At 39.8% G+C, this 21,247-nt stretch overlaps 1 protein-coding gene across 7 annotated transcripts in view; it reads right to left on the reverse strand.

Annotated features, from left to right (window-relative positions):
* The window catches only part of xirp2a (xin actin binding repeat containing 2a), a 158,094-nt gene that overhangs the window by 19,875 nt on the left and 116,972 nt on the right, over nt 1–21,247 (reverse strand). For all 7 annotated transcript variants that reach the window (XM_062058621.1, XM_062058629.1, XM_062058673.1 and 4 more), the window contains one exon: nt 6,767–6,904. In XM_062058621.1, coding sequence (XP_061914605.1) covers nt 6,767–6,904 — 138 coding nt within the window. The remainder of the gene's footprint in view (nt 1–6,766; nt 6,905–21,247) is intronic.

Raw genomic sequence — 21,247 nt, forward strand, 5'->3', positions numbered from 1 at the left:
AAATCGGTCGAGAAATGTTGAAGAAGTAACATGTTGAATTGAGAAATGGTATTACGGAATTCCTGGAATTTCGTGAAAACCGGGAATTTTTCCAGTTAAAAAAAAACAAAAACTTTTTTTTTGTCCTGATTAAGAGGAATGTTTTGACGGAAAGAAAGGTCGAAGTGGGTTGAAAAATGTGGAAGGAGTAGTCGCCAGAAAAAAGGGTTGAAATAGGGCTTTGGAAAACCTGGAATTGTGGAAAATCCTGGAATTTTTTTGAACTTCGAAAAAGAATAGTTAAAATTTCCTGAATGGTGGAATGTGTAGAAGGTGGAATGGTTTGAATCAGTTGAAAAATTTTGAAATGGTGGAAGTTTGAAAAATGGCCAATTCATTCTGAATGGGAAAATGTCCCGGAAATCCTGGAATTCTGGGAAATCTGGGATATTTTGGAATTTGTCAAGAGAAAGCCCGCGATTCCCGAATAGGCTGAACAGTTTGAAGTTATAACGGTTTGAATCGGGTGAAAAATGTGGAAGGTAGAGGATGCCAAAATCTGGAGAAGAAGAATAATAATTTGAAGAATAATAAATAGATGAATTTTGGTGTAGAAAACCATATGCTGACAGAATGTAGTATGAATGTAAGAATAGTTTGAATGTTGAAGAGTTTGAATTTCCAGGAAAACCGAAATTTGGTTTGGAACTTGTGAAAGTGTTAGTTTGAATGTCCAAGATGAGTAAAATGTGTTAATGTTGGAATGGTTTGAATAGGTTGAAAAATGTGGAAATGGTGGAAGTTTGAAAAATGGCCATTTCATTTTGAATGTGGAAAATGTCCCTAAAAACTGGGGATTGTAGGAAATCCGGGAATTTTTTTAGAATTGTTGAAGGAGAGCCCACAATTCCTGAACAGGCTGAATATTTGAAGTTGAAACGGTTTAAATTGGATGAAAAATGGAGGAGTTGCGGAATTTTGAAAAATGTCCCCTTAATTTCAATGGGAATTTCATAAAAAATTGGTAATTCCAGGAAAAGAGGGATTTTTTTGAAAATGGTAAAAAAAAAAAAAAAAAAAGTATGTTATGAATGGTTGGTGTTGGAATTTTTCAAAACGGTCGAGAAATGTCGAAGTAGTAACATTTTTAATTGAGAAATGGTATTACGGGATTCCTGGAATTTCGGGAAAACTGTGAATTTTTCCAGTTCAAGAAACAAATTAGTTTTTTGTCCTGATTAAGAGGAATGTTTTGACAGGTGGAACGGTTGAAGTGGGTTGAAAGATGTGGGAGGAGTAGCCGCCAGAAAAAAGGGTGAAAATAGGGTTTGGAAATCTGGGAATTCTGGGAATTCCTGGAATTTTTTTGAAATTGGAAAAATAATAGTTTGAATGTCCAGGATGAGTGAAATATGTTGAAGGTGGAATGGTTTGAATCGGTTGAAAAATGTGGGAATGGTGGAGGTTTGAAAAATGGCCAATTCATTTTGAATGGGAAAAACGGCCCGGAAAACCTGAAATTCTGGGAAATCTGGGAATTTTTAGAATTTTTCAAGGGAAAGCCTGCAATTCCTGAATACGCTGAACAGTTTGAAGTTGGAACGGTTTGAATCGGATGAAAAATGTGGAAGGTAGAGCGTGTCAAAATCTGGAGAAGAAGCAGAGAAACCATATGTGTGAATGCTTTGGAGCATTCACACAATTAATCAACAACCGCATGCATGAAATTGGCTTTTTATTAAGTAAACAATAATCAGATCTTACTAAGAGTTGTTTCTACATGTCAACATGATATAAATCACCATATTTCTGAGCAGGGGTATTGGAGTCTTGCGTATTGGCTGATACGGATATCTATCCCATTTGATATCAGCATGAATCACACATATATGTACTGGAATGTTGGAAAAGGTTGAAATTACATCTAAAAAAAAGAGTGGTTATTGTTTTTTGGTGACACCTAGTGGTCACAATAATTCATTAGGTTGTGCTCATGACATAGTAAGTGGAATGATGCGGACACGTTTGTTATTGGATACTTTCTAATGCACTTCTGCCTTGGAGACTTTGTAAGTTATATCCAACTATAATTATTTGATACTTGTTTATATTGACATGTGTGCTGCTTTAGAGTTGGAATGTCGTTCAATTGAGGACACTTTTTACATATGTCTAGCTTGTGTGCTATTGTGTGCTTAGCTGTTGTGCAGCCGCCAGCTGCTAGTATCCTATAGCCTAGCATGTTTACCTTTTGAAAATGTTTTGACTTAAAGAGAATAAATGTTATTGGAGGACATTTAGATGTTAACTGGCTGTCCAAGTAGGACTTCAAATGCAAGCCGATACTTTTTTTGTTGTTGATATCCGATATCAATGCAGGATCAGGACATTACTAGTTCTAAGCAAAACAAATGACTTTTCACAAAGCCCTTCATGGTTACAGTACCTTAAAAGTAGAATTGTAAAAAAAAAAACATGATTTATTCCTTACAACATTTGCGCTTGCTGTTAACATTAAAAGTGAGGATGATGATATCCTTCTGACTGTTGAACTAAAACATGGCGCTCTGGATTCGACACATGCCGGCGGACGCTGAGTGGAAAGTGCTCTTCTGCTGAGGCACGTGAGCGCCGAGTCGATGAAACAGACCCCGACACTCGCACACCTCGATGTAAAATTTAGCATTCAGCGAGTTCCTTTCCGCTCGCTGCATCCACGCGGCGCCACGACTCACTGAACAGATGGCGGAGAGGGCGCATGGAGGGCCAGATTTGACCTCACTCTCCGAGATCAAGCGGAGGCTGAAGTAACGCGTTCTGGCATCTTCTCAATTCAGTGACGAAACCCAGCTGATGAGGAGCGATCGGGACAGCAGAGGTCACGCCTTGGCCCCCGGGGGACTTTTTTCACTGTCACGTCACGGCGCTAGTTTCACTTTCGCTCCGACAATAATGTGGAAAACAAACCACGGTGGGCTCGCATACAGAAGCTTTTAATCATTTTAAAAACATGAAGACATTTGAGTACACTTTATAGGCAAGAACCAAGTTGGTTGTTTGAACCGATACGGTACCAGTTCCCGGTACCTGGGAATTGATACTGGTACTCACCGGTACTGTACTATTGTGGGTATTAACAATTTCTTATTTTTTTTATACTAAAATCTAGTTTAAAAATGAGCTGAATATGATAACTGCTGTCCAGTTGTTACATCTTGTTCTATTACACATTTCTGAGTCTCATTTGCAAGTATGACATGAAGTTGCAAGTCCAAAACGTTAGGTGTCAGTCGTGTAAAGTTTATGGTGTGTTTTGTTGCGCCCTAAAAAGTGTTAACACTGTAGGTATTGGACTTTTTACACAGCAGCTGTTTGATCGAATCTTTCATTTGTGTAACTAAAGCAAATTTCGGCCCGCCAGCCTCTTTAATTTGACCCCTGAGTCATCATGAGTTCAACAAAGCATTGCGCCGCGCTCTGAAAATTTATCCTAAATACCAGGCAGTCTCTGATTGCTATATAGTTGCTGCCATCTTGTGGACAACGGGAGTAAATCCGATCAATGACCCTCGAAAGAATTTAGCAAAGCATTTACTTATGACACAATCCAAACAACCTTCCCTAGTCATGGTTAAAAAAAAACAAATGCAACTAACATATATGCCGACACACATGGTCACACATAACACAACCTGCTTACTGAACATTGTGGACATTATAAAAAATGTCCAAACACCATAAGAAATATCAAAATTACACCCATTTAAATCTATTAGAGTGCATGATGGGAAAAATGTCAAATACTCTCTCCACACTTATCCATGTTTGGCGCATTTTAGCAGCTTGATATTTCTGATATATTACAAAACTTTAGGAAGGTCATCACGGAAGAAACACTGAGTCGTCATAAGTTCAACAAAGTATTGCAACGCGCTGTCAAATTAATCTTAAATACCAGGCGGTCTCTAACTATTTGCTGCCATTTTGTGGACAATGCGAGTAAATCAGATCAATGACCCTTTGAAACAATAGCACAGCATTAACCTATATGACACAATCCAAACAACCTTCCCTAGTCACTGTGCATAAAAAAAACAAAAACACAAATGCAACTGACAATGGTCAACAGACATGGTCACACCTAACACAACCTGCTCACTGAACATTGTGGATATTATAAACAAACGTCCAAACACCATAAATAAAAATCTAAATTACACCCATTTAAATCCATTAGAGTGCATGATGGGAAAATTGTAAAACACTCTCTCCACACTTATCAATGTTTGGCACATTTTAGCTGCTTGATATTTCTGATTGCTTACAAAACCTTAAGAAGGTCATCACAGAAGTAAACAAGGTAAGAGTCAAACTTTTACATACTCTCAATATCCAATTATATTAATTATATATCCATTATACTAAACATATATCCATCATATTAATATAATATGAACCTTTAAATTGAGGAACTAAAGCAGGAGTGTCCAAATTTTGGCTCGTCAGCCTCTTCAATTTGACCCCTGAGTCGTCATGAGTTAAAAAAAACATTGCACCACGCTTTCAAATTAATCTTAAATACCGAACGGTCCCTGAATGTTACATATTTGCTGCCATCTTGTGGACAATGGGATTAAATCAGATCAATGACCCTTGAAAAAAGCTTGGCACAGCATTTACTTATGACACAATCCAAACAACATTCCCTAGTCATGGTGCAAAAAAAACAAATGCAACTAACATATGTGTCAACACCCATGGTCACACATAACACAACATGCTCACTGAACATTGTGGATATTATAAAAAATGTCCAAACACCATAGGAAATATTAAAATTACACCCATTTAAATCCATTAGAGTGCATGATGGGAAAAATGTAAAACAATCTCTCCACACTTATCCATGTTTGGCACATTTTAGCTGCTTGATATTTATGATGGATTACAAAACTTTAAGAAGGTCGTCACGGAAGTAAACAAGGGAGGAGTCCAACTTTCACATACTCTTAATATCCAATGATATTAAATATATATATCCATTATATTAAACATATATCCATCATATTAATATAGTATGTACACATATATCCATCATATTAATATAGTATGTACACACACTTAGTGCGTCTGCCTCACAATACGAAGGTCCTGAGTAGTCGTGAGTTCAATCCCGGCCTCGGGATCTTTCTGTGTGGAGTTTGCATGTTCTCCCCGTGACTGCGTGGGTTCCCTCCGGGTACTCCGGCTTCCTCCCACCTCCAAAGACATGCACCTGGGGATAGGTTGATTGGCAACACTAAATTGGCCCTAGTGTGTGAATGTGAGTGTGAATATTGTTTGTCTATCTGTGTTGGCCCTGTGATGAGGTGGCGACTTGTCCAGGGTGTACCCCGCCTCCCGCCAGATTGTAGCTGAGATAAGCTCCGGCGCCCCCCGCAACCCCAAAGGGAATAAGCGGTAGAAAATGGATGGATGGATGGATGGATGGATGTACACACACACATACGGTCGTGGTCAAAAGTTTACATACACTTGTAAAGAACATAATGTCATGGCTGTCTTGAGTTTCCAATAATTTCTACAACTCTTATTTTTTTGTGATAGAGTGATTGGAGCACATACTTGTTGGTCACAAAAAACATTCATGAAGTTTGGTTCTTTTATGAATTTATTATGAGTCTACTGAAAATGTGACAAAATCTGCTGGGTCAAAAGTATACATACGGCAATGTTAAGATTTGGTTACATGTCCCTTGGCAAGTTTCACTGCAATAAGGCGCTTTTGGTAGCCATCTACAAGCTTCTGGCAAGCTTCTAGTTGAATTTTTGATCACTCCTCTTGACAACTCCTTTTCTTCTCCTGGGTATTGTGGCCAAACAGCTCAATTTTTGTTTCATCTGACATCACATGGACAAAGATAAGACCTTCTGGAGGAAAGTTGTATGGTCAGTTTGGAGAAAAACTTTGCTGTTTGGCCACAACACCCAGCAATATGTTTGGAGGAGAAAATGTGAGGCCTTCAATCCCAGGAACACCACACCTACCGTCAAGCATGGTGTTGGTAGTATTATGCTCCGGGCCTGTTTGGCTGCCAATGGAACTGGTGCTTTACAGAGAGTAAATGGGACAATGAAAAAGGAGGATTACCTCCAAATTCTTCAGGACAACCTAAAATCATCAGCCTGGAGGTTGGGTCTTGGGCGCAGTTGGGTGTTCCAACAGGACAATGACCCCAAACACACGTCAAAAGTGGTAAAGGGATGGCTAAATCAGCCTAGAATTAAGGTTTAAGAATGGCCTTCCCAAAGTCCTGACTTAAACGAGTGGACAATGCTGAAGAAACAAGTCCATGTCAGAAAACCAATAAATTTAACATTGCTGTATGTATACTTTTGACCCAGCAGATTTGGTCACATTTTCAGTAGACCCATAATAAATTCATAAAAGAACCAAACTTCATGAATGTTTTTTGTGACCAACAAGTATGTGCTCCAATCACTCTATCACAGAAAAATAAGAGTTGTAGAAATTATTGGAAACTCAAGACAGCCATGACATTATGTTCTTTACAAGTGTATGTAAACTTTTGACCACGACTTTATATAGTTGCATTACATGCCCCCGGCCAATTTTTTTAGTCAAAAAGTTCAGACACCCCAAATTAAAGGTTCCCGGAAAGTTCCTGAGTTCCCGGAAAGTTCCTGAGTTACCCGAGTCTATACTGTACTTACCTTGCACAAAGTTTATGAAATATAAATGACAAAAACATGATTCAGTTCCCACCTGCACAGATCTCTGCTGAAAATGGAACTGTGTGCTGCTGGACTGGGAGGACGAGGAGGCAAACTCCTGGTTCTCGAACTGTTTCTTCACACTGGCCAGGCCACCAGGAAGTGAACAGGCCTCAGACTCGTCCATGACCTATGAGACGAAACATTAACGAAGACCGTTAACAGACTTAATATTTGAAATAGTGTGAAGTTTTCTAGTAATGCCAACTCCTACATTAGTTCCAAAAGATGCTAACAGACGTCCCCAACCACCCTGCAGATAGATAGCTTAATAAATGTGTCTAAATTAATCTGAATTCGATACTTTTACAAAGTATTTATCGAATTCCGTTGGTACTACTGAGTACCGATTCACTTCAAATCAAACCGTACCATATTTGGATAACATTGTTGCACGTGATGTCATGTCCGGTTGCAAACTTGGCACCGACTCGAGCAGTTGTCCTCGTAGCGGATTGGCTCTAGGTAACTTCCCAATAAATGTTACAATAGAAAGCAAAAGAAAGGCTCTATTTAAAAAAATGCACTAGCTCCATGCTAATTTCCATTGCGTATGCCATAGACATGCTACCGATTAGCATTAGCGATTTGACATGGCAATTTCAACACCTCCAAATTTGGTAATGAACTAAGAAGCACCTTAAAGTTAAACAGCTGGTGCGTAATAAGTACAATTCTTACAGTGTTAACACTTTGTAGGACTCAACAAAAAACAAGACTGGCACACTCAACTGTAAGGGAAATATTTTGGCAGAATAAGAACACGATAAAAGTGGCCTTCATTATGCTAGAAGGAGATAAGTGAAGTGAGTGAATTACATTTATATAGCGCTTTTTCTCAAGTGACTCAAAGCGCTTTACATAGTGAAACCCAATATCTAAGTTACATTCAAACCAGTGTGGGTGGCACTGGGAGCAGGTGGGTAAAGTGTCTTGCCCAAGGACACAACGGCAGTGACTAGGATGGCGGAAGCGGGGATCGAACCTGCAACCCTCAAGTTGCTGGCACGGCCGCTCTACCAACCGAGCTATACCGATAAACACAATAAATGTACACACTGTGTTATTTATGCATACTTACAGTATATATCATTATTAATGAAGTAATGAGGTACAGGCCTGTAAAGAAAACCATGAAAGAGAATGTTTTTGTGCTAAGCATTAGGTTAAGTTTCAGTTTAATGCCGAAGGCGGACAGCCATTAGAGAAACGGCTTTGACCGCTTGACAGCTCGTTCCCGTATCTCTGTTCTTTGTACTTTCTCCTATTTTGTCAAATAAATTGTTAAACTTCAGTCTTTTCTCGTCGCTTTAGACAGCCTTAGAACCAAAGAATCTGAGAGGACTTTGCCCTCCTGAAAGTGAGAGGCCTAATGCAACTTCATGGCAAAGACTACTTCCCGACTACAGCAACACATGTAACCCGCGTGGTTCGGTCCCTGCTTTCTTTTCCGCCAGGGACACGGACCTGAGAGACGAGCGCGCTAACTACCGAGCTAAAAGCCCGGGCTGTCGACCCGATAGCCAGCACTGCTCTTGAGGTCGTCAAGGAGTGAGGTTTACTAACGCACACGTGACCGAGCCACAATGGCTGTAACACTAGGAGAAAGTGAAATGAAAGCATACTTGCAAATGAGACTCGTACAAAAACAAGATGTAACAACTACCCAGAACAGTTCTTATTACCAGTTCACTGTTACATATATATTTTATTATTAAACAAATTGACATTTATTACCGCATGAACACACACTAAAGTACCAAACATTGGTATTGTACCGGTATCGAGTCCCAGGTACCAGGAAATAAATGATTCAGATATCCATCTGTGTCACGTCTGGGTGGCATAATAGACATTGTTGTCGTGATCTCAATATGCAGAGGACAGCAAGAGGACGCGTGCAGGGAATAGGTATTTTAATCTATTAAGAAACTAAAAACGCGTGCAGCTGGGAGTGCACCTGAAGCATAGAGAAAGCTATGCAATACAAAAACTAAACTAAACTGTTACGGCGGGGTCGCATGTTCAGTAAGTAAGTAAATTGTATTCATTAAGTGCTTTTCACAGATAAAATCACAAAGCGCTGTACAAAACATAGGTAAAGTAAAACAACAATTCAATTTAAAACAACAGGGGGCAACATCATAAAAAGGATACACAGTGGATTCAAAATGGTAGTTAAAAGTACATGAACTAAAAGCAGATGAAAGCATGTTAATGCACGGATCGTTTCCACAAGCTGCAGACAGAACTCCGGAATCAGCGTGCAGGTAGGAAAATGATTTATTGTCCATAAATCAGTCAGGAATACACAAAATGTAGGAAAGCGTGTCGATTGCGCGGAAGCTTTGGTGAAGCTTAGAACAGCAATCAAAAAGGTAAACGAACGTAACTGTTGCGTGAAGCAGACAAGACAGCCAGACTGAGTGTGGCAAAAAGCAGGAATAAATAGCTCTCTGATTAGTGCTCGGGAGCAGGTGAGCGCCTCGAACACTAATCAGAGGCCGGTGAAAATAATCAGCACCCCTGGCAACCAAGAAAACACAAACCCAGGGGCGCTGAAACAGAACTAAGGGAGTCTTTAACTAAACAAAACATGATCCGGGCAACCGATCATAACGGGGGGGTGGCCTGCGGACCTGCAGCGAAGGGGGGTGTGCCAGGACCGGCTTCGAGATCAGCGACAGGTGCGTAGATGGCCCACCTGGGCGTGCTTATCTAATCACCTGTCGCTCTGTTAAAGGCAGCAGCCGGGAAGGAGAGGGGAGTTGGAGAGCGGCGAGAGCGAGAGCGAGACTGACTCAGAGACGGTGGCTGAAAAGCACGAAAAGAGACGCATATTGCAAAATAAATCATTGTTTAGAACCATGAACGCAGCTGTCATGTCAGTGATTGGTGGTCCGAGGGACCCGGAGTAGAGAGTCCTCCACATATTACATAAACAGACTACGAAGTAAACTACGCGGAATGCGAGAGGTCAGCAACATTTTACAGCTTACAAAAGCAACAGCCGCCCCTAAATAGACGAAATTGCAAACTCCGAACAGGCGCGCTGGTGTTTGCTAAGACCAGAAGCAGGAAGTGGAAACTTGACAATAAGAGCGCTAGACGGGTACTAAAACAACAACCATAGGCATGACAAAACAAGGCATGACTTGGTCCACAGGTCCTGACAGAAACACCCATCCATACAGTCGTGGTCAAAAGTTTACATACACTTGTGAAGAACATAATGTCATGGCTGTCTTGAGTTTCCAATAATTCCTACCGTCAATCATGGTGGTGGTAGTATTATGCTCTGGGCCTGTTTTGCTGCCAATGGAACTGGTGCTTTACAGAGAGTAAATGGTACAATGAAAAAGGAGGATTACCTCCAAATTCTTCAGGACAATCTAAAATCATCAGCCCGGAGGTTGGGTCTTGGGCGCAGTTGGGTGTTCCAACAGGACAATGACCCCAAACACACGTCAAAAGTGGTAAAGGAATGGCTAAATCAAGCTAGAATTAAGGTTTTAGAATGGCCTTCGTGAAGTCCTGACTTAAACGTGTGGACAATGCTGAAGAAACAAGTCCATGTCAGAAAACCAACACATTTAGCTGAACTACACCAATTTTGTCAAGAGGAGTGGTCAACAATTAAACCAGAAGCTTGTGGATGGCTACCAAAAGCTAACCTGACTCTCGCCAGATCATTGTAGTTCGCTGAGCTCCACACAAGGATCTGGGCTCGAGGGCAATGCAAACCCCCCCAAGATAGCAAAAAATAATGAACCAATCAGGAGCGCCGGGCGGGATTTCATAGATGAGACGTAGCGCCGAAGCGACTGTTTAATTCAAACAACAATGGTGGCACGCAGCGAGGAGTCGTGTGCTGACATTGATTCTGTTATTGCAATTGTTTTGTCGAATCTATCGAATATTAATTCTTTAAAAGATGAACAGAGAACTTTTCGCTCCAATATGATGGCTGTTCTGTTTTGGATTTCTCAGCGTCGCGCTCATCAGCGTCACGGGTTGATTTTGATGTGAGTGGTTGAAGTAGCACGTCATTCAAGATAACGGACAAGTGGTTTATCCAATCACATACAATGATTTTTTTTTTTTTTACAAGGCCCCGCCTTCTGAAATACATCTCCTATTGAGAAGTCCCAGATCCTTGTGTGGAGCTCAGCGGACTACAAGGATCTGGCGAGAGGTAGGTTAAGCAAAAGCGTCTTATTGTAGTGAAACTTGCCAAGGGACATGTAACCAAATATTAACATTGCTGTATGTATACTTTTGACCCAGCAGATTGGGTCACATTTTCAGTAGACCCATAATAAATTCATAAAAGAACCAAACTTCATGAATGTTTTTTTGTGACTGTGGAGGGGGGCGTGGCCTGCGGGCCTGCCGCGGAACATGGTGTGCAAGGACCGGGCTCGAAGACAGCGACAGGTGAGTAGATGGCCCAGGTGGGCCTTGTTATCTAATCACCTGTCGCCTTTATAAGCAGCAGCCGGAACGAGACACTGAGTTGGAGTGGGAGCCAGAGAGAGAGAGACACGGACCAAGAAAATACATTTTGCTGGAAAGCAAACGGCTCTCAACATTTATGAAAATAAACCAGTGTTGTACCCTGAAATCCGGGCTCTCGTGGCAGTGTGTGGTGGTCCGAGGAACCCACTAGAGGGCAACCTCTACAGTGACCAACAAGTATATGCTCCAATCACTCTATCACAAAAAAATAAGAGTTGTATAAATTATTGGAAATTTAAGACAGCCATGACATTATGTTCTTTACAAGTGTATGTAAACTTTTGACCACGACTGTATGTAGCAGAAGGGAGAGGAGTGGCTATCTTGAGGAGTGGCAGTTAACAATTAAAAAGGAGAGAAGAAGTAGCAGCGGATACATTGTGTGATTGTCATGTCCTGTCAGTGTGCAACCGCAGTAATCAATTGATACTATCAGCATTCAGGCCTAATATTACACATCCAAGTAGTACATACAAAGAAACACAGCCCCGTATTTCATAACTTCTGGGTGGCATTGATTAAGTAAGAAAGTGTTTATTCTTCCATTCCAAACAGGCTGGGTAATTTGTTTTTTTGTTCATGAATCAGTTGAAAAGCTTTAGTTAGCAACTTATTTATGTTTTTGTTGTAGGATACAATAATAAAAGTTGTGTAAGGCCGCTTATTTTATGGAAGAAATATTGTCTCAGCAATATTTTTCACGGGCAAGCACAATAACTCTCTGCAAATTGCTCTGCACGCATTGGAACGGTTGATGTTCTTTTAAACATTGAGAGCAGGCACAAAAATGGCTCCTTCGGACGCCTTAAAGAGGCCTAATGTACTGCTGATGGTTAAAGAAGAAGACGGCGCGCCATTGTTTAGCTGCAAATTGCAAGAAGAGGCCACAGCTCTTTATGGTACAAATTAAAATGAGGATAAAAATACACTCAAGGTGAATCTTGAGCAGAACCCTTGCAGATATTCTACCTTTGTCACTTCTCATGGTGATATTGGAGTATTGAGTATTGGACATGGACATTTTGGGAAAAAGCGGGATTTTTTTGAAAATGCTAAAAAATGTGAATGTTCTGAAAGAGTTGGTGTTGGAATTTTTCAAATCGGTCAAGAAATGTTGAAGTAGTAACATTTTTAATTGAAAAATGGTATCATGGAATTCCTGGAATTTCGGGAAAACTGGAAATGTTTCCAGTTAAAAAAAAACATTTCGTTTTTCGTCCTGATTAAGACGAATGTTTTGACGGTGGAACGGTTGAAATGGGTTGACAGAAAAAAGGGTGAAAAAAGGATTTGAAAAAAACTTTTTGGAACTTGTAAAAATGATAGTTTGAATGTCCAGGATGAGTGGAATATGTTGAAAGTGGAATAGTTTGAATAGGTTGAAAAATGTGGAATGTGTTGATGTTGGAATGGTTTGAATAGGTTGAAAAATGTGGGAATTGTGGTTCCTGGAAAAAAAAAAGTCCAATTCATTTCAATGGGAACTTCCTGGAAATTTTGGGAAAAGATGGATTTTTTTGAAAATGCTAAAAAATGTGAATGTTCTGAATGAGTTCTAATTGGTCGAGAAATGTTGAAGAAGTAAAATTTAAAATTTTAAAATGGTATTATAGAATTCCTGGAATTTCGGGAAAACCAGGAATTGTTCAAGTTCAAAAAACAATTTCGATTTTTGTCCTGATTAAGAGGAATATTTTGACAGTGGAACGGTTGAAGTGGGTTGAAAAATGTGGCAGGAGTAGTCGACAGAAAAAAGGGTGAAAAAACGGGAATTCCTGGAATTTTTTGGAACTTGTAAAAATGATAGTTTGAATGTCCACGATGAGTGGAATATGTTGAATGGTATGAACAGTTTGAAACATTTGGAAATGGTGGAAGTTTGAAAAATGGCTAATTTTAAATGGGAAAAATGTTCCGGAAAACCTGGAATTCTATGTACACTTCTGTTAAAATGTAATAATCACTTATTCTTCTGTTGTTTGATACTTTATATTAGTTATGGATGATACCACAAATGTAGGTATCGATCCGATACCAAGTAGTTACAGGATCATACATTGGTCATATTCAAAGTCCTCATTTGTCCAGGAACATATTTCCTGACTTTATAAACATAATATACATTTTTAAAAAAGGTAAAAAAGATTATGTGACGATAAAAAAATATTGATGTAATCATAGTAGTATCAACTAGATACACTCTTGTACTTGGTATCATTACAGTGGATGTCAGGTGTAGATCCACCCATGGCATTTGTTTACATTGAGAAGCGCTAGCTTTTGTTAGCGGTGAGCTATTGTATCCTCCTACGGTGTGTAGTGAAGCATGTTTAGCTATTCCTCGTCCTCCAGTGATAAGGTTACGTGTAAGAAACTCACTTTATTTGTCGCCATGGAGGCGAGGATTAGTGATTTAGAAGTAGCTAAAACACTGCCGACTGCGGATGGATGATAGCCACTAGCTAGCTAGCCGTGTCTTAAAGCACCTCTTCCTGAGGGCGTTTCAGTGTTATAACTTCACCTTCATCTTTGGTTTTTTGGCCAAAATGCGTCCATTCTCCCTTTTCTGTCTACACACTGTGTCTGCTTGTAAGTACTCTGTGTGTGTGCGCTGTCGAACATGCCCCTCTGCTCGTAAAACCAGCAATGTCATGACGTGACGGCGCACTGTCATGCCCGTTAAAAATAAATAAAAAATAAATGGGGAACCGGTACTTTTCAAACAGAATATAGCATCATTTTTGATTCATTAGTACCGCCATACTATACTAGTACCAGTATACCGTACAACTTTATAGGGCATGGGTCCCCAAACTATTGGATCCGGCCAGCCAGCGTCCTAAATCTTACTCTCAGTGTCTCCTAGCTGCTCAGGGAAATCGTTGTCTAAAAATGCATTTTCCCATCGATAACGTGACATCATCATCAGCAAGTGCGCAATCTTTCAATATATATATATATATATATATATATATATATATATATATATATATATATATATATAGTCGAGGTTTATCCGTTATACAGTGCTCAATACCGGGGTAGAGCGGAATATACGTTAGGCCAGGAAAAAACACAGAGGCTATTTCATCCCTACAAGTCTGTTTTGCAGGGGATTTTGGGCAACCTGCAAAACAGGCTTGTAGGGAATTTGGCCCGGGGGCCGGGCTGTATATATATATATATATATATATATATATATATATATATATATATATATATATATATATATATATATATATATATATATATATATATATATATATATATATATATATATATATATACCTGCAAAACAGACTCGTAGGGATGAAATAGCCTTTGTGTTTTTTCTTGACCTAACGTGTATATATATATATATATATATACAGTATACATACAGCCCGGCCCCTGGGCCAAATTTTTTTAACCGGCCCCCCCTAGTCAAAAAGTTTGGGGACCCCCACTGTAAGGGTTACGTAATATTTGTAATCATTGACATCGCTAATAACACGTGCTGCCGCTGTCTGAACTACTCAGTGGCCTAGTGGTTAGAGTGTCCGCCCTGAGAACGGTAGGTTGTGAGTTCAAACCCCGGCCGAGTCATACCAAAGACTATAAAAATGAGACCCATTACCTCCCTGATTGGCACTCAGCATCAAGGGTTGGAATTGGGGATTAAATCGCCAAAAATTATTCCCGGGCGCGGCCACCGCTGCTGCTTATTGCTCCCCTCACCTCCCAGGGGGTGGAACAAGGGGATGGGTCAAATGCAGAGGACACATTTCACCACAACTAGTGTATGTGACAATCATTGATACTTTAACTTTAACTTAACTTAACAAGGCACAGAGCTTTGCCCCCATGCGTGCACCCGGTAGGGGACACTAAATATTTCAGGGATACAGAATTTCACGCGACACAGGTATCAAAATATTGGTATCGAGACAACCCTTACCCTACCTACCATGTTTACCTTTTGAAAAACAACTTAATCAAAATGTAGTCCAATTTCTTGCTGATACGGGACTGATACCTGGCATCGATATTGTTGTGTAACAAGCAGGGACTAATCAAGCATGTAATATGAGTAAAAAACACTGCATGTTTGTGCTTCCAGAGGCACCTTGTCACATTTGTGTGGACACGCAGACGACAGCTGCCTGAGGTAGGAAGGGGGAAAAGAAACCCAGAAATCCCATACAGATTGTGCCACACCAGGCCTGACACTGAGCATTGACTGAGGTCAAGGAGGTGCTGCTGCTGCTGCGATACGGACTCCTATAGCAGGAGATGATTCACTGAATTCTGATGAATAGTCTTATTATTATTAGGACTATTACATGACCCAGGGAGAAAGACGTGCAGTTATTCAATCCCCAGAGCTCCTTGAGAAGACTCCAAACACAACACTTCCCCCCCCTCCCAGAGACTTGGAGGTCTAAACATTTTGAAAGAGTGTTTCCATGCAGCTGAAACTAAACAGCAGCTAGTCTTCTAACTGGGAGCAGATGTGCCGCCATGTTGCCACGACCTGCATCATCTAATGAGAGCTGAGGAGTGGCATCCACGTGCAGTGCATCATAAACAGAAATATTTGCATTATATTTTGCCCTCAAGTCGCCAAAATATTAGGAACTCAGGATAATAAAAATGAATGAATTATTTTAAATGCCACTGTGACATAGGGCCGGGTCTGCATCCTAGTGGCTCCTTGGAGCTTTTTAAAAAATGTATGAAAATAGAAAAAAATGGGGGAAAAATATATTTGTTGTTTTAATATTGTTTCCGTAGAAGACAACATGACACAAACCTCCCTAATTGTTAGAAATCCCACTGTTTGTATGAAACATGATTCTCTGATGAGAGTATTTTGGCGAGCGCCGTTTTGTCCTACTAATTTTGGCGGTCTTTGATCTCACCGTCGTTTGTTTACATGTATAATTTTCTTTAATGATGCCAGAGAAAGACGTGTTTTATGCCACTCCTTCTTTGTCTCATTTTGTCCAGCGAACCTTTTATACTGTGCGTGAATGCACAAAGGTGAACTTTGTTGATATTATTGATTTGTGTGGCGTGCTAATCAGGCATATTTGGTCAGTGCATGACTGCAAGCTAATGCTAACATGCTATTTAGGCTAGCTCTATGTACCAATTGCGTCATTATGCCTCACTTGTAGGTATATTTGATCTAATTTAATATCCTTTACTTATATCCTCGGTGTATTTAATTTATATTTGCATTTCTCATGACATATTATCAGTATGTAATATTGGCTACATTACTGATAGTTGTTTGTGTGCCATCTTGTTCCAGACCAGCAAACGTAACCCAGCTTGCAAAGATTGTTATACATTTATTCGAAGAAGACACCCCACCATTTCTTTCAACTTGGACACACATCTATACCTTTGGCCATTCTAAGACAGTCATTTCCAGGAGTTATCTCAAATATAACAAATATTAATGCTCCTAAGCATTCACACAATGAAATGGTTTTCTACACCAAAATTAATCTATTTATTCTTCTACTTTTTCTCCTTCTTTTCCAGATGTTGGCCCTCTCTACCTTCCACATTTTTCAACCGATTCAAAACATTCCACCTTCAACATATTCCACTCATCCTGGACAAGTTCCAAAAAATTATAGGAATTCCCAGAAATCCTGTTTTTTTTCAAACCCTTTTTTCACTCTTTTTTCTGTCGACTACTCCTTCCACATTTTTCAACCCATTTCAATCGTTCCACTGTCAAAATATTCCTCTTAATCATGACAAAAAACGAAATAGTTTTTTGAACTTGAAAAATTCCTGGTTTTCCCGAAATTCCAGGAATTCCATAATACCATTTTTAAATTAAAAATGTTATGTCTTCAACATTTCTCGACCGATTTGAAAAATTCCAACACCATCTCATTCAGAACATTCACATTTTTTAAAAATATTTTTAAAAATCCCGCTTTTTCCCAACATTTCCAGGAAGTTCCCATTGAAATTAATTGGACATTGTTTCCAAGTTGCACAATTCCCACATTTTTCAGCCTAATCAAAACATTCCAACATCAACATATTCCACTCATCCTGGACATTCAAACTATATTTTTTACAACTTCCAAAAAATTCCAGGAATCTCCAGAAATCCCAATTATTTCAAACCCTTTTTTCTGTCAACTACTCCTTCCACATTTTTCAACCCACTTCAACCGTTCCACTGTCAAAATATTCCTCTTAATCAGGACAAAAAACGAAATAGTTTTTTGAACTTGAAAAATTCCTGGTTTTCCCGAAATTCCAGGAATTCCATAATACCATTTTTAAATAAAAATTTTTACTTCTTCAACATTTCTCAACCAATTAGAAGTCATTCAGAACATTGACATTTTTTAGCATTTTCAAAAAAATCCCGCTTTTCCCAAAACTTCCAGGAAGTTCCCATTGAAATGAATTGGACATTTTTTCCAGGAACCACAATTCCCACATTTTTCAACCTATTCAAACCATTCCAACATCAACACATTCCACTCAACCTGGACATTCAAATTAAAATTTCCCAAGTTCCAAACCCATCCATCCATCCATGTTCTACCGCTTGTCCCTTTCGGGGTCGCGGGGGGTGTTGGAGCCTATCTCAGCTGCAAATTCTGTTTTTCCTGGAAATTCAAACTCTTCTACATTCAAACCATTCCAACATTCAAACTATTCTTACATTCATACTACATTCTGTCAGCATTTCAGTTCAACTTCAGCATTGGAGCATTCACACGCAATTCCTTCAGGCATTGCTTCATCTGGTTTCTAATGCACTTTTAATCAAACTGGATCTCAAAGGGTTAAAAACAGGGTGGAGGAGACAAAACATGCTCAATAAAAACAATACGACAAGGTTAAAAATCATATTGATACTTAGCAGTCATGTGCCTTTCTGAAAAAAAAGGTTTTAAAGCGCTTATTCGAGCCTTTCCAATTTCAACAATCTATTTCCCCACTATGGCTAAAAAATTAGGAAATAATTTGACACGGTGACTGATGATTTCATGCGCTCATTTTGTTGTACTGTGACCAGATGTGATTAGCTGCGTGTCACCAGCGCATAAATATGGCTGTTATGCTTGAGCAGGGGGGCAATTTTCACATCAGGACCCTGACAGGCCTCCATGCGCCATAATTAAGTCAAAAACACTCTTTAATAACCAGAGTTACAGTCGTGGTCAAAAGTTTACATACACTTGTAAAGAACATAATGTCATGGCTGTCTTGAGTTTCCAATCATTTCTACAACTCTTATTTTTTTGTGATAGAGTGATTGGAGCACATACTTGTTGGTCACAAAAAACATTCATGAAGTTTGGTTCTTTTATGAATTTATTATGGGTCTACTGAAAATGTGAGCAAATCTGCTGGGTCAAAAGTATACATACAGCAATGTTAATATTTGGTTACATGTCCCTTGGCAAGTTTCACTGCAATAAGGCGCTTTTGGTAGCCATCCACAAGCTTCTGGCAAGCTTCTGATTGAATTTTTGACCACTCCTCTTGACAAAATGGGTGCAGTTCAGCTAAATTTGTTGTTTTCTGACATGGACTTGTTTCTTCAGCATTGTCCACATGTGTCAGGACTTTGGGAAGGCCATTCCAAAACCTTAATTGTAGCCTGATTTTGCCATTCTTTTACCACTTTTGACGTGTGTTTGGGGTCATTGTCCTGTTGGAACACCCAACTGCGCCCAAGACCCAACCTCCGGGCTGATGATTTTAGGTTGTCCTTAAGAATTTGGAGGTAATCCTCCTTGTTCATTGTCCCATTTACTCTCTGTAAAGCACCAGTTCCATTGGCAGCAAAACAGGCCTAGAGCATAATACTATCACCACCATGCTTGACGGTAGGCTTGGTGTTCCTGGGATTAAAGGCCTACTGAAACCCACTACTACCGACCACGCAGTCTGATAGTTTATATATCAATGATGAAATCTTAACATTATAACACATGCCAATACGGCCGCGTTAACTTATAAAGTGACATTTTAAATTTGCCGCTAAACTTCCGGTTCGAAACGCCTCTGAGGATGACGTATGCGCGTGACGTAGACCGGCGAACACGGGTATGCCTTCCACATTGAAGCCAATACGAAAAAGCTCTGTTTTCATTTCATAATTCCACAGTATTCTGGACATCTGTGTTCGTGAATCTGTTGCAATCATGTTCATTGCATTATGGAGAAGGAAGCTGAGCAAGCAAAGAAGAAAGTTGTCGGTGCGAAATGGACGTATTTTTCGAACGTAGTCAGCAACAACAGTACACAGCCGGCGCTTCTTTGTTTACATTCCCGAAAGATGCAGTCAAGATGGAAGAACTCGGATAACAGAGACTCTAACCACGAGGACTTTTGACTTCGATACACAGACGCCTGTAGAGAACTGGGACAACACAGACTCTTACCAGGATTACTTTGATTTGGATGACAAAGACGCAGACGTGCTACTGTGAGTATGCAGCTTTGGCTTCTAAACATTTGATCGCTTGACCGTATGTGCGCAACTTTTTTTGCGTATGTACGTAACTAAAATATATAAGCTTTATGAACCTTGGGTTAGGTGAACGGTCTTTTGGGCTGAGTGATTGTGTGTGTTGATCAGGTGTTTGAATTGTATTGGCGTGTTCTATGGAGCTAGGAGCTAGCAGAGGAGCTAGGAGCTAGCGCAACAAACACGCAGGTGTTTTTATGCAGGATTAATTTGTGGCATATTAAATATAAGCCTGGTTGTGTTGTGGCTAATAGAGTATATATATGTCTTGTGTTTATTTACTGTTGTAGTCATTCCCAGCTGAATATCAGGTACCGTGAGTATGCAGCCTTGGCTGCTAAACATTTGATAGCTTGACCGTATGTGCGCGTCACGTACGTAACTTTTTAAAAATATATAAGCTTTATGAACCTTGGGTTAGGTGAACGGTCTTTTGGGCTGAGTGATTGTGTGTGTTAATCAGGTGTTTGAATTGTATTGGCGTGTTCTATGGAGCTAGGAGCTAGCAGAGGAGCTAGGAGCTAGCGTAACAAACACGCAGGTGTTTTTATGCAGGATTAATTTGTGGCATATTAAATATAAGCCTGGTTGTGTTGTGGCTAATAGAGTATATATATGTCTTGTGTTTATTTACTGTTGTAGTCATTCCCAGCTGAATATCAGGTCACCCCCGGCTCTCACAGCATCTTCCCTATCTGAATAGCTTCAACTCCCCACTAGTCCTTCACTTGCACTTTACTCATCCACAAATCTTTCATCCTCGCTCAAATTAATGGGGAAATTGTCGCTTTCTCGGTCCGAATCTCTCTCACTTCATGCGGCCATCATTGTAAACAATAGGGAACTTTGCGTATATGTTCAACTGACTACGTCACGCTACTTCCGGTAGGGGCAAGCCTTTTTTTTATCAGATACCAAAAGTTGCAATCTTTATCGTCGTTGTTCTATACTAAATCCTTTCAGCAAAAATATGGCAATATCGCGAAATGATCAAGTATGACACATAGAATAGATCTGCTATCCCCGTTTAAATAAAAAAAAATCATTTCAGTAGGCCTTTAAAGGCCTCACTTTTTCTCCTCCAAATATATTCCTGGGTATTGTGGCCAAACAGCTCAATTTTTGTTTCATCTGACCACGGAACTTTCCTCCAGAAGATCTTATCTTTATCCATGTGATGTCAGATGAAACAAAAATTTTGCTGTTTGGCCACAATACCCAGCAATAAATTTGGAGGAGAAAAGGTGTTCCAACAGGACAATGACCCCAAACACACGTCTAAAGTGGTAAAGGAATGGCTAAATCAGGCTACAATTAAGGTTTAAGAATGGCCTTCCCAAAGTCCTGACTTAAACGTGTGGACAATGCTGAAGAAACAAGTCCAGGTCAGGAAACCAACAAATTTAGCTGAACTGCACCAATTTTGTCAAGAGGAGTGGTCAAAAATTCAAT

Source organism: Entelurus aequoreus, linkage group LG01 (genome assembly GCF_033978785.1).
Source record: "Entelurus aequoreus isolate RoL-2023_Sb linkage group LG01, RoL_Eaeq_v1.1, whole genome shotgun sequence".
Taxonomy (NCBI): domain Eukaryota; kingdom Metazoa; phylum Chordata; class Actinopteri; order Syngnathiformes; family Syngnathidae; genus Entelurus; species Entelurus aequoreus.